Below are 13,224 nucleotides of genomic sequence, written 5' to 3'. Positions count from 1 at the left end.
CACGAAAACATTAGGCAAAATGCATAGAAATGTTTTTTTTTTTTGTGAGAGTGTAAATAGTGTTTTAATATTAAAAGAGGATGTTATTTTAGTTTTGTTTATTAATTGTTGATTGCTAATGATATTAAAGAGTTTATGAGTAAAAAAAATTGTCAAAGAAAAATTCCAAGTGAAGCAAACAACGCGTTATTAAATTATCTTGGCAAGTCCATTGTTGGCTTGCATACGGCCGGGCTGCAAACCAAATTAGCTTTTTAATATTTTTTTTCTTTTTTAGTATATTTTTGCGTTTTGATATTTATTTTTTAATTTTTTTTATAAAGAAAAAAACACAATAAACACCAATAGAAATAATTCACAAGGTGAAAAGTAACAAGCTCAAGACAACATGATGAGCTGGAGAACAGAAAACATGAACACTAAAAGGAAGCTACACTGATGTTCAACCACAAGAAGTGGAAGCCCCGCACTAACAATCCAACTCCACCCTGAGAGTAATCAAGAGATTACGAAGTGAGAAATTAATTTTGAGGGGTATGGTTTTATTGTTCATTAGATTTTAGGTTTGTTTCTTATAAATTACTAGTTCGGGTTTAATAAAACTTAGGGTCACTACAGGTTTACATGGTCGTTAACTTTAAAACTCGTGGGATTAGTCGATGTACGCACAAGCTGACTCGGATATTTACATTAATAAAAAAAAAAAAAATTACAAAGAACTTTGGGTTTGCTTTTCAAAGATCATTAGCTAACTCAAGTGCCACAAATCTCAGAATTATTGAAAATTTATATGATCATTAACTTTAAGGTCTTAAAAAATTAGTCAAGGTGCGAGTAATTAAGCTGACCTAAACACTCACGGTAAAAAAAAAAAAGGAAATTATCAAGATCACCCAACAAAATAAATATCATATTAAAATCTGCATATAATTAAGAAAACTCCACGTCCATCCTCATAATTAACCGTTTATATATCCAAGAAACGAACTCTAATTTTGCATGTATTTTAGTTATACATCTCCTAAGCTTGTAGTACTTAATTTAAAGGTTAAAATAACTGCACTGTCAAGCAATATTCATTCAAGATTTAATTGGTCCCAGTTTCTGATCCATGACTGCGGTTTTTAATTTGTTTTGTGGTTAGATATTCAAGATGTTCATGGAAGAACTGAAAAACTGTGAACAGACTCGTATCGTGATCAAAATGCGCGAGCGACGCTGCTAATAAAACATACAAATTAAGGGCTCAAATATATATTCTAAATCAACCCATTGGAGAATAGAGACGGATTCTCGTATCAAAATCACTTGGAGCTACACGACCTGCATTCTAAATTCAAAAAAAAAAAATCCTCTCCCAGTTCCCAAGAAATTGAAAAGACGATTAAAGCTACTGTATCTTCTAATGAATAGCAGAAAAATGGAACATGGGCAAGACATCAGTGAAAGCTAAATATCAAGCCAGCTAGCTAACTGTGCGCAGGTGCACCTGCTCTTTTAGAGAGCCTGCATGAAACATAAGTAACCTGCACGTAAATTAATAAAAGTAGTTGGTCTTACAGTCTAAAAAAGACGACGTTATATTGTTTTAATTACCATGCAATATTGGTACCATAGGATTGAGCCAGGCAATGTTATAATTATTGAATTAACCGAACCCACATATATATAGCCAAGTGCCCAATTGCAAAAAAATGTAACAGAAATCAATGATTCTTATAGGTGAGAAGATTTTTTAACGCCTTTTCGCATTTTATCACCAGTACTATTTAACCCTAAAATGGCAGCATGATCCATGATTAATCATGACAATGTTGAACATCCCAGTGAAAATGCCTTAATTATCAATCTTAATCATAATTACTTCTTTGGTGGCTACTGCATCTTCCAATGGTGGTACGACATTGTGATACTACCACTGCAATATTCTTGCTTTTTTAGTGCTCACACAGGAGATTTGAGCATTCATCGATCTCACCATCCGATTGTAATCGTTAAACAGTGATGAAAAAACTGGCTATATATAGCGACCCTAATTAGAACCCATTTTTCCACATAGCTCAGACAAAGCAAATTGTATGTTTGTATCACTGTATGTAAGTCTTAACTAAGCTAGCTTGAGTTCCTAATATTCCTAGTTTGTTTTTGAAAAAAAAAAAAAGATCTTAACTAATAGTTTAACATGTTAATTATTGCTTGTTTACAGGCTTTCAGAAAAGTATTTTATCATGATGAAGATCTTGCCAGCGCTCTTCATTGCTTTCCTGTTGATGTTAGCAGCTCTGCAAGCTGATGCAGAAGTGCTCACCACCACGGAGCCTAAGGTGGCCAACCGTCATCTGTTGAGTGAACCATCATCTCTCGGTCGAAAGGTAAGCGCTGGAGCTAATGATGCCGAGACGCCTACTTCAAACAACGGCAACAGTAACACGGAAACTAAAACTGGTAGTGGCGCTTCTGGCGACGACGACGACGACGAAACTAACCAAAGCTATGGTAGATATGGAGGTGGGTCATCTACTGATACACACCACCATTACACAAATGATACTAGACCACGTTAAGCTCGTTAAGCATATATATATATATATATATATAAGTATGTGCGTACATATATTGTGTGGCTTTGCTTTGTAATGTTAATAAAGCGGAGACAAACATGTTTCGAGACACGGAAACCACTATATGCGTGTGTGACACATGTATTGTTTCATGTGAAATAGTAATTAGTTTCTACGTGAAGGTATCTTGTGAGATGCAAGTCTGGCTTTTAGGCCAAAATTATTAATACTTGCATGGAAATAAAAAAGGCATGGCAAGCTAGCTATTGATTAGCGCCAGTTTATTATATATATGTTTTGTTGATGTGCAGACATGATCGTAAGAAACAGCTTGATTGCTACTAAACATTAGTGATCAAGTATTGAGATGATGTTTGATCAATTGCAACCTGGATCGGCTAGGGAAAACTTTTCCCATTCATCAAAAGAAATAATTACTGTTCGTGGTTTCATTACAAACAAAACTAACTATTCCCTAACTGGTAAGGATGAGTACTAATTTGTTTTGATACCTTGATTATGGGGGCACTGTGACAAGGTACAATGAATCATACCCTTAATTTCCAAGCGATCGTTCAAGACGGCAATGATCCATCACCAGAGCTACCCAGTCCCAACCAAAAGAACATCACAGACACTGCAAAGCTCCCAATATTTGAAACAAGATCAATCGTCCAGTCGATATCGTAATACTCGTCTAATTGAAACAATCTCAGTCGAAGCATCTAGAATTATAGCCCTTCTTTGACGAACATCAGCATTCGAGACCTCAATTTTACCTTCGTGAGAAGATGATCATCGTAACATCCGATCGACTCCAGTCCCTTCACTTGATGTTGATCAGCTGCTGTATACCATAGTACGCTCCACAGAAATGATACTGCCTGCCTAATCAGTGACGGTGCTGATCTTTGGAGTTGGTGTAATACTAGAGGGAGAGAACGTTTCTGTTGATTTGTAGCTGAAAGAGTTGGATTTAAAGCTAACAGGAGATCGGTGCCCTTGTTTCAAAAAAAAAAAAAAAAAACAAACGAACAAACGAACAAAGGAGAACGTTAAACGAAGCAATGAACTTAGCCAAATTAACTAAACTCAAATTATAATTATGCTTGGAAAAATTAATATAGATTATGACAAAGCAAAGCACCAATAAATACTTAAATAACACATTTTTGGATCATTTAACGGAGAATCAACATAAATTAGAAAAATATGCTCTTTGCCCTTGTTCATTATATCCAAGAATATCTCCCCTTGGAAAAGAAATCAATAAACCACCAGTCCGCAATCCTTTCCAATTTAATGGGCACCAAACCTTTCTCTTTGACGATCTTAATTAACCCACACTGGCTCTTTATTCTTCATCATCTCAGCCAAGCTCAATCTCTTCGAACCCGTAATCCGCAATATCAAACTGCTCGGCCAATAGCTTCTACAAATGCTTCCACTTGAACACATTCTCATTACTGCAATTAAAAGCTTCATTTTTTATATGGATCCCCAGCTTCCCAAATCTGCATCAGAAGCATCCGAATAGGCCTTCCCGCCCATTAATTCCAATTCCCTGGAAACATCAGCGGAAGATGTGGCATATATATACCTTCCCCGGATCTGGAGAAAGTACATGTGCCAGAAGTTATCATCACTTTTGATAATCACATAACCATCATCTGCATTAGATTCAAAATTAACTCCAATCAAACGAAGGAATGTATATGGTAAAGTTTGAGAAATTAGACAGCGCGCTAGGGTTATACAGTTTTGTGAAATTATAAGATTTGGCGAAGATGTGGCTTGCGGGTTATTCTTAGGGACAAATCTTGTATGCTCCAGCTTTTGTTTCCTTTCTTTATTTGAGCCTTACGGCGTCATGGTGTTTTATATACTGAACCAAACTCCGGTCATCGAAAGCAAAAATTTTACTTCTGTTGTTTTGCTATTGTGATGAGCAACAAGAATCTCTCAACCTATAATTAAGAAATCGAAACTGATTTCCGACGTAACATATTTTCGGTGACTAAGCAAATCTCACTTCTTCTTTTTTATTCGCATTGAGACCTAATTAGTAAAAGCAACTAACCATATAACATATAATGTGTAAGAAATTATAGTACAACGTGAGCTAGTATCCATTAATTATTCGATATTCTATTAATTTATTCAAAACCGATCGAGTCTTATAAACTATTTGATATATCACATTATTATATAAATTGAGATGATCTAAATAATTTAGTAAAATAGAAACAACATAAAAAACAAAAATAAAAATCTTTGATGCAATACATAAATTAATATATATAACTTAATTTAAATGGATAGAATATCAAATGGGTGAGCACTCATGATACAGTATTGAAGTTTTTTTTAAAAAAATCTCCATCTCCTGAATCTCTACCGCTCTTATTAAGAGAATATTTGAAAATATGATAATAATTTTTTTTAAAGTGTTTTTTTTATTTAAAAATATATCAAAATAATAATTTTTAATTTATAAAAAATTATTTTTTTTATTAACACATCAAATGATCTAAAAATATATAAAAAAATAATTTGAAACAAAAATCAATAAAACAAATTAATTTTTTAAAATATACTTTTAAAACACAAAAATAAAACTTAAATTTAAAAGCTGAGAGTAATTCTAATAAATCTTTCAGTATAGAGTCTTGAAATATCAGTAACTAACCCAACGTGCATTACTAGTAATAAATATCTAAAGATCAAATTGGGTAGCTGTAGGCCCACCTGGTTTTCTACGGGAGAGAGACAGAGAGCGCGCGATCATGAGACATTGACTGCATGTAAATTACCAGTATTAGTGGTCCTAGTCTTTAAAACGACCACGTTATATTCTTTAATTTACCATGCAAAAGGTGCCATTGAATTATTGACTTTTTATAACCACCTCCCACCCACACCCACATATATACACTCGTCCACCTCGATCGATTGCAGACTTTAATGTACAGTGAAAGATCGATATTAAGTGATAATTATTTTCTTACAATTTTCACATAATGTAATATATATATATACACACACACACTCGGCCACCTCGATTGCAGACTTTAATGTGCATAGTGAAAGATTAATAATATTTAGTGAGAATTATTTTTTTTACAATTTTCACATCATTTAATATTAATTTATCACCACTATTGAACCCTAAAAATGGCAGCACGATCCATGATTAATTATGAGAATTTTGAAAACCTATGCGTTATAATTACATCTTTGGTGGCTATTGACTCTACCAATGGTTTGTATGGCGACATGGTGATAAAACCACTGTTTCTTGCCTTTTTTTTAGTGCATACACAGTTCGATCATGCATTGATCTCACACTCCCATTGTAATCGTTAATGGTGATGAATATATAAAACAACGCAAATTCTATGCGTGGTACTTTTAACCTAGCTTCAGTTCCTTTAATTATCTCGTTTTCTATCGCCAGTTTGTTTTTGAAGGGAAAAAAAATTGAGATCTTGACTAAGGGTTTAAATATATCGATTTATAGCTTGTTCACGTGTTATCATGCAGACAGTTATTTGATCATGAAGATCTTGCCAGTGCTTCTCGTTGCTTTCATCTTGTTGATCTTGGTAACTCTGCGAGCTGATGCAGAAGTTGTCACCGTGGAGTCTAAGTGGCCAACCGTCATCTATTGAGTGAACCGTCATCTCTTGGTCAAAAGGGTTAACGCCGGTGCTAATGTTCAAACAAGGGCAACAGCGACACAAACTAGAACTGACAGTAGCGTGATGATGATGATGATGGCAAAACGAACCAAAGCCTTCGCAGCTATGGAGGTGGATCATCCATTGACACACATCTCTATTATCCAGATGGTGGTAGTCCTAGATCACCATACAAATTAAAACTAAGCTTGAGAATTGAAGTCAGTGCTGAAGCTTTGACCATGTATGTAGCCATGGAAACACAGTTTGTGAGTGGCACACGTATTGTTTCCTGGGATATAGTAATCAGTTTTCACAAAAGATATTGTTTGAGATGCAAGTCTGGCTCTAATTTGGCCAGATAATATTAATTATAACTTAATTGCAGGGAGAAGCAGTAGTTTTGGTTTACAACTAAACAGCATCTAGACTTACAGAGGCAATACTGAATTAAACATTAATTATTCTCACAGGAATTTAATGAAAATGAGGGACAGTCAATTCAAAAGGTATTACTTTTTGAGTATTGATCATAATGTTTTTTCTCATTAATGGACTATGAAGTAAGATTTTTATAATACTGTCTCTTGAATAAAAAAATAATAATGATATGCGACTTTGACATTTGCAAGATGTGTTTGATGTTATTTTTAATTATATATGTAATTATAGGCTATTTAGTATTGATTTTCAATATATTTATTAAGAGAAGAATTAATCAAGTAACGAATAATTTGGTCAACTAAGGAGTTTTTGATGATACTGATGGCTATAGTTTTTATTCATTTAATTTTTCCTGCCTTTGATTAGGATTCTTTTGTTTTGTTTGTAAATTTTCTGGCTTAATTTTGTTAAGTAATGTTTTTAATGGCTATAACATGTAACTAATAGATGATTCGTAATTCATAAAAAAAAAAAATTATTTCTCATAGTTAATTGAAATAAATAGGATCATCGAAATAATCCAGGAAATAATATGTGCTGGCAAATTTTTATTGGTTAATTAATAAGCCCCCTCCTAGCTTGCTAGATCAGCGTTTATTGGGTTATCACCCTGCCAGGGGTTTAGGCTCCCAAACACTCTCGAACCTCCCGGACATGACTCTCTCAAAGAATACTTCAAAGGCAAGTAGTCCGTGTGGATTTCCACAATCGAATTCGAAGGAAGACAGATGCGAACCGCCCTATTAACAGAGCACAAAAAGTTTTGGCCACAGTGTTCTTCATTCAACAACCTCCCAACTCCGTTCCTGCCTATAAAAAGCCATTCCACACAAAACCCATTCACAACATTTTTTTATTTTTCATTTTTTTTAATCTAAAAGCCCTCAACAAGCCCATTTTCTCTACTAAAAAGAGGACTCATATCTCTAGTTTGTTCGTGGATCTGACGCCATCACAACCGTTCATTTCACGACCATCCAATGGCGTTAGATTCACGCACAAACTCGCGATCTGTCTCCTCTAAACACCATATTGCTCCTTTTTGGCGCCGCCTATTCCGATTTTACTTTGATATTTTCCCTCCCTAGTTAACATCGACACTTTCAATTAATCTTTCCATAACAGATTTTGAAAGTCAAAAGAGAAAAGATCAGAGAGATTCAGAAGTAATCAGATCATGGATACGGAGGAATCAACGAGCGTGATGGATGATTAAGAGACGTTGATTTCGTCGACCGCTGTTGAGCTCTTGAAAAGAGCGTGGCGTCACGAGAAATCTGCTCCGGAGATTCTTCAGTTTAAGGCTTCTTTAGTTCAAAGAATTAAAGAGCATATCGAATTAGTGGTACCTTTTCTTTTTGGCATCATAAACCCCAACCTTCTGTTTGTTTCCTGAGAAAATCAAAATCGAACTAGAGAGTACAATTTTTTATGGTCGCGTAAAATACAATAAAATAATTGATCGTGCTAACGTTTTGATTTTATTATTGTTAAGTAATCCTTCCTCGAGATGTTGGCTTTAGCGCTGAATTTTGAATGATTTGTTATTTTATTTTATTTATGTATTTGTTTGATATTATCATAATTATTATTATTATTATTTGTAAATACAATTATATGAAGCTAAAAAATAAGAAGCCTAAATTGAATTATTGTTGTTTTTTTTTTTTTTTTGTCGCTATTTTACTACATAAACTAGTCTGTCGGAAATGAAAACTGCGTCACGATTTTGCTTCCTAAATCATTTAAATGGAGGTGAATTTGTGTGTATTTTATAGGAACAAAATGTGGAAATATTTGAAGCAAATAATATAGATCCTCACTGTCTCGCTTTACCAAATGGACTTTGGATAGAACTCAATTTTTGTTGAGATCGTATTTTCGGTTCGCCTTCAAAAGGTAGCAAGTTCTTGTGTTTTGTTACGGTGTGTCCGGAGAGTATGTTGAAGTTGATTTGCTTGTTGGGTTCCGAATGCAGATTGAGAAGTATTTATTCTATATTTTGAAAACTGATGAGTATCTAAACCGGCTTTCTAAGCAGGAGCAAATGTTTGCTAGAAGGTTAAGAGTTTGATTCACTGTCTTGTTTGTGATAAAGACATGGGGCTTGGGGTTAATTGGATTATTAATTTGTAAAGTTGGTTATGGGATAACAGGTGCACGGATGATTTGGGAAGGCATCTTGACGATACTGTTTTGGCAAAGTTGCCTGATAATTACCCGTCCATGTTAAAGCAATCTATTACCAGTGAAGAGGATGATATGGGTACTCAATTCTTCTCTAAATCGTTTCTACATTTGTTTTGAAGTGTTGAAACATTATTGTCATTTACTAAGTATGTATGCATGTATGGTTCCAGAGCTATGTACTCTTCAATCTCATGTGGTGATGCCGGTTGTATATTGACCCATAACATGCAGATATTTTTATATTTTGTTTGGAAGCTTGTGAGGTAGCTTTGCCTGGTAACCCTTTCGTTCCTTAGTTGGCATTTTCAATCATTATCGAAGAAGCTCAAGCTATTTGTTGTGTTTGGAATATGCAAATGGAATATAGAAATTGTTTACATTTTCCAATAAGCATTTTGTAGAAATCCTAATATTCTTGGCAAGAGAATATTTATCTGCTTTTGTAAAAAAAAAATTGTTTTACCTGTAATTTTCACAATCTAAGTGACAAAGGAAGGATTTCTAGTATAGTCAGCCATTCTATCATCGGATGCACCCAACTATTGCTCTCATAATGTATTGATGTTATTTTGTGATGATGATGTTAATACGGTCTGGTTAATGCTTGAAACGTGATTGTGAAACCAGACCTAAGAATGCAATTAGCTCGAACATTGCTGAAATTGCTGCTTAAGTTCCTTGAGATACTGGCCCTGTAAGTTGCAATGCACTTAAAGCAGTGAACGATGTCCACATCACATGCCTTGTTACTCGGAAAGGCATCTAAATTCTTGGCACCGAGGAGTAGTGTTCTCTTATTGAGCTTTTTGTGTCCATGCTTTGTCCTGTCATTTTATCCTGGAATTGATGGTTTACTTGCTAATTTGCATATGTATTCTGTCTGTGCCTTTGAATCTTTCTGCTCACTGAATTGTATTTTGGTGTTTGAATTTGACTACTTTTTCACTATTAGTCGTTTCCAAATAAGGTTGTCACCGTCTTTCTAACACTATATGATCACTAACAACACTACGGATGATTTGGAAAGTCATCTTAATGAGACTGTTCTGTCAAATCTGCTGACATTTACCGGTCCATATAAAGCAATCAATTAGTGAAGAGTGTAATATGGGTACTCATTCTTCTGCATATCACTTTTGTTTTTACTTTTGAAGCATTGCTGTCATTTATTTATTTGGTTCTGATGCTTTTGATTCACCTATTCTGCAATTTAAAGTTGCATATTGAATCAACACATGCCAGTCTTTTTAATTTGCTTGGAAGCTTTAGATGTAGCTTTACATGTTAATGGGTCATTCCTGAGCTGGCTTTTACAGAATCAGTTTCCAAGAGGCTAAGGTTGTTTGTTGTGTTGGGACTATGAAAATGGAATATTGGAATGATTTTCCTTTTTTCTGTTAAGCATGTTGTAGGAACTATAATATTCTCAATGAGAGAATATTTTTGGATTTGTGGACAAATCTGTTTTAGTTGCAACTTCCTAAAGCTCTATGATTGAGAGAAGGATTTGACCGTACTTGACCTTTATACTGTTAGATGTGCCAACCAAGAACTGCTATCGTGAGGTTACTCTTTGATCATAATGCCAATCCAATCATAGGCTACACAATGATTGAATTAGCTTGTTTGAAGCTTTGTCGCTGCGCTCTGTTTCATGAAATTGTTGATCAAGTACCTTGTAATACTATTCCTTAGGTCATCGTGCACAAACACTCAATGATCCTCACATCATATGCCTCGATAACTGAAAGGCATGCATCTATAAATCTTAGGACTGGTGAACGTAGTGTTCTTTATTAAGCTTGTTCTATCCAAGATTTCACGTGTTATTTTATTCTAGAATTGGTTTTCTTGCTAATCTGCCAGTCAATTGTTTTCATGGTTGTGAACTTCTCACTTTTTAAATTTCACCTTGGTCTGCTGATTATATTACCCTCTATCTTTAATTGTTTATGAAACAATATTGTCACTTTATTTGTAGCATCATATGCTCACTAACAACATCACTGGCTTTGTGCATCTCTTTTTTCTCCCTTGCTTTTGTTTAGCCAGCCCTTACTTTCATTTAGCCATCTAGTTTGTATATTTACCACGGCTGGACACATTCGTTATCTGCGAAGCCAAGCAATATCTTTGTAGCCTTGACTTTGAGCCTGGGTACAGGTAATTTAAATGCAATAATTATTGGCCTGTACATGGCAACCCTTCTTCATCGGCTGTGTTACATTTGAAATGTTGTAACAAAGAAAATGATATATTTGTTTGCTGGCGGATAAGATTTCTATTCTGTGGCAGCATGAAAATCACAGAGATGGAGCGTGATTTACTTACCTTCGTATGTTACAAGTTCATAAAGAAGCCTTTGGAGAATGGGAAAATAGGTTTGATGTAAGCAATCCTGCTGCTCTGGGTCAATTCATTGCTAGACCAACGAGCCAGAAATTAAGGATGGCTGAGTACTTCAGTGTCTGAGCAGGATGTGGCAGTTGATGGTGTCTCTCATGACGCTCATGAATGCGATGCCAAACGTCTTGTAATATTGATTTTGAGTCAAGTGTCTCGTGTTTTAGTTATACATAATAATGTCTTTTAACTATGGATTGATTTTACAAATGATTTGCCGAACAGTTTTTAGTTTCTGCTGTGTCCTTTGCGCGGAGAAATTTTTTAGCGTCCTAGCCCTTTTTTGGGTTACAAGGGAGACGTGAAACAGAGACATGGGTGCTCTCTTGGTCCTCCGCAGGCGCTTGTGGATTCAGGGCCACAAGAGCGGGTAAAGCTCAAGGCTCGTTACTTAGCCTTTCCACGCCTAATGGCGTGCTCTGCCCCCAGAAAAGTAGGAAGTTAGCATTGAGCAACGGTTCTTGAATTTTTAACACTCCTCCCTATGCCCATCTTTGGGAACAGATTGTCAGTATAAAGGCACAGTATAAGACAGAAATTGAGTTGGTGAATCGAAATTTAGTGCGCGCTATAATATGCCCTTCTTGAGAGATTTCAGTAGAGACCTCGGAAGCGATGTAGAATGTATTATTTTAATTAAGCTTCATACAGAGTCATTTTTCCTAATACCCAACGGTTTGTCTATTGCCTGATTTCTACTGTACTACGTTTTTCCTAAACAAAAACAAAAAAATTATATTTTGTGGTGACAAGAAGCTAAACGTGGATATGACTGAAAAAGACCAGCACAAGTTTTGTGACCCCAGAAAGCAGAGGAATATCTTAATAGAAACGCAGTATTGAGACAGAAAATAAGACATTAAAATGGAAGCATCAATATCACAAACAAAGCTGGCAGTGCATCGAATATAAGACGGATTCAATTTCAATTGGCAACTCACATTCCACCAAGAATCGTGATTTACAATAGAACAATTTCATGTGGCAGAACACGAACAAGAACATGTCTTGTTCATAATTAATGAGCATCCAAGTATTGTTCTTTCAAAAAAAAGAAGGGACAATCTAAGATTAAAATTACAAAAGTACTATGCTACATGAGAATTATCAAGAGCCAAGATCTTAAGCAAACCATCGTAAGTGACAACATCTTCATCACCACCACCAGCACAACCAGCCAATTTAATCATAGCTTTAATATCATCATCAGGAGCATCAAACCCTGCCCATTGCATATAACTTTTCAAATCTTCAACACTCAATTTTCCATCTCCGTCTTTATCCATAACCTTGAACACATCCTCCATAACCCCAGAAGTAGATCTTGTCGATATCGAAGTTTCCTTGTTTTCACTAAAACCATCCAAAACACGTTCAAATTCATCATACTCAACAAACCCATCTTTGTTAAAATCAGCGACAGACATCATTGAACCTATAACATCATCGTCAGCATCATTTCTTGAAAACCCCGCGTAAAACATGCGAAGGTCATCTTTGCTTATCTTCCCATCATGGTCTGCATCAAGAACATCAAACGCTGGCCTAAAATCTGATCTTGCACCACCCCTTTTGGTCTCTGCAGCTAAACTTGTTGCAGATGGGCTCATGCTGGGTGAGAAAGGTCAGGCTGAGGTTTTCTTTCTAAAAAGTTGTTGATGAAATTAAGTAAAACAAGACAATAAGATAATTGGGCAAGTTGGTTGAATTATATAGAAAAAGGTTGGCTGGGTCCAATCAAAGAAATTAGGAGCATGTGACTTGATTGCCAAGATTTTGGAAGTATAAGAACTGTACACGTGGGCTGTTTTTATTTGTGAGGTACGTTTGTAGTGACGTAAGGGAGTGTAGAAGATGGTGAGTCATCGTTAAGTTTTATTTGCCAAGATTGCCCATCTGCTTTTTTGAGATGCGAGGTCGGCAGTTCATTATTGCTGGTAGATTTG

General features: G+C 35.3%; 2 protein-coding genes and 1 long non-coding RNA gene across 5 annotated transcripts; 2 read left to right on the top strand and 1 right to left on the bottom strand.

Annotated features, from left to right (window-relative positions):
* The first annotated feature begins 1,950 nt into the window (after positions 1-1,950).
* LOC7468108 (uncharacterized) lies at positions 1,951-2,850 on the top strand. 2 transcript variants are annotated; one of them, XR_002984214.2, is made up of 2 exons: positions 1,951-2,096; positions 2,207-2,850. XR_002984214.2 is itself a non-coding variant. In XM_024610240.2 (2 exons), the coding sequence occupies exons 1-2, from the start codon at positions 2,079-2,081 to the stop codon at positions 2,562-2,564; spliced, it is 372 nt and encodes a 123-aa protein (XP_024466008.1). In that variant the 5' UTR covers positions 1,993-2,078; the 3' UTR covers positions 2,565-2,850. The 2 variants fall into 2 exon arrangements, 1 of the variants encoding a protein (XP_024466008.1); XM_024610240.2 differs by having other exon boundaries at positions 1,993-2,092.
* A 4,632-nt stretch (positions 2,851-7,482) lies between these two features.
* Positions 7,483-11,512, top strand: LOC18102613 (uncharacterized). Of its 2 annotated transcripts, XR_002984433.2 has the most exons (5): positions 7,483-8,030; positions 8,464-8,746; positions 8,842-9,986; positions 10,924-11,038; positions 11,171-11,512. It is a non-coding gene; the product is annotated as an uncharacterized LOC18102613 (long non-coding RNA). The 2 variants fall into 2 exon arrangements; XR_008060429.1 differs by lacking the exon at positions 8,464-8,746 and having other exon boundaries at positions 7,489-8,030.
* A 684-nt stretch (positions 11,513-12,196) lies between these two features.
* On the bottom strand, positions 12,197-12,974 carry LOC7468107 (calcium-binding protein CP1). Its single transcript, XM_002314922.4, has one exon. The coding sequence runs from the start codon at positions 12,886-12,888 to the stop codon at positions 12,367-12,369; it is 522 nt and encodes a 173-aa protein (XP_002314958.1). The 5' UTR covers positions 12,889-12,974; the 3' UTR covers positions 12,197-12,366.
* Positions 12,975-13,224: the final 250 nt, after the last annotated feature.

The sequence above is a fragment of the Populus trichocarpa genome, chromosome 10, assembly GCF_000002775.5.
Source record: "Populus trichocarpa isolate Nisqually-1 chromosome 10, P.trichocarpa_v4.1, whole genome shotgun sequence".
In the NCBI taxonomy this organism is placed as follows: Eukaryota; Viridiplantae; Streptophyta; class Magnoliopsida; order Malpighiales; family Salicaceae; genus Populus; species Populus trichocarpa.
This window is presented reverse-complemented; position numbering and strand designations above follow the sequence as displayed.

Bases quoted from the DNA above. Each gene is read 5' to 3' on its own strand.
- LOC7468107 (XM_002314922.4), bottom strand. From the start codon at position 12,888: ATGAGCCCATCTGCAACAAGTTTAGCTGCAGAGACCAAAAGGGGTGGT.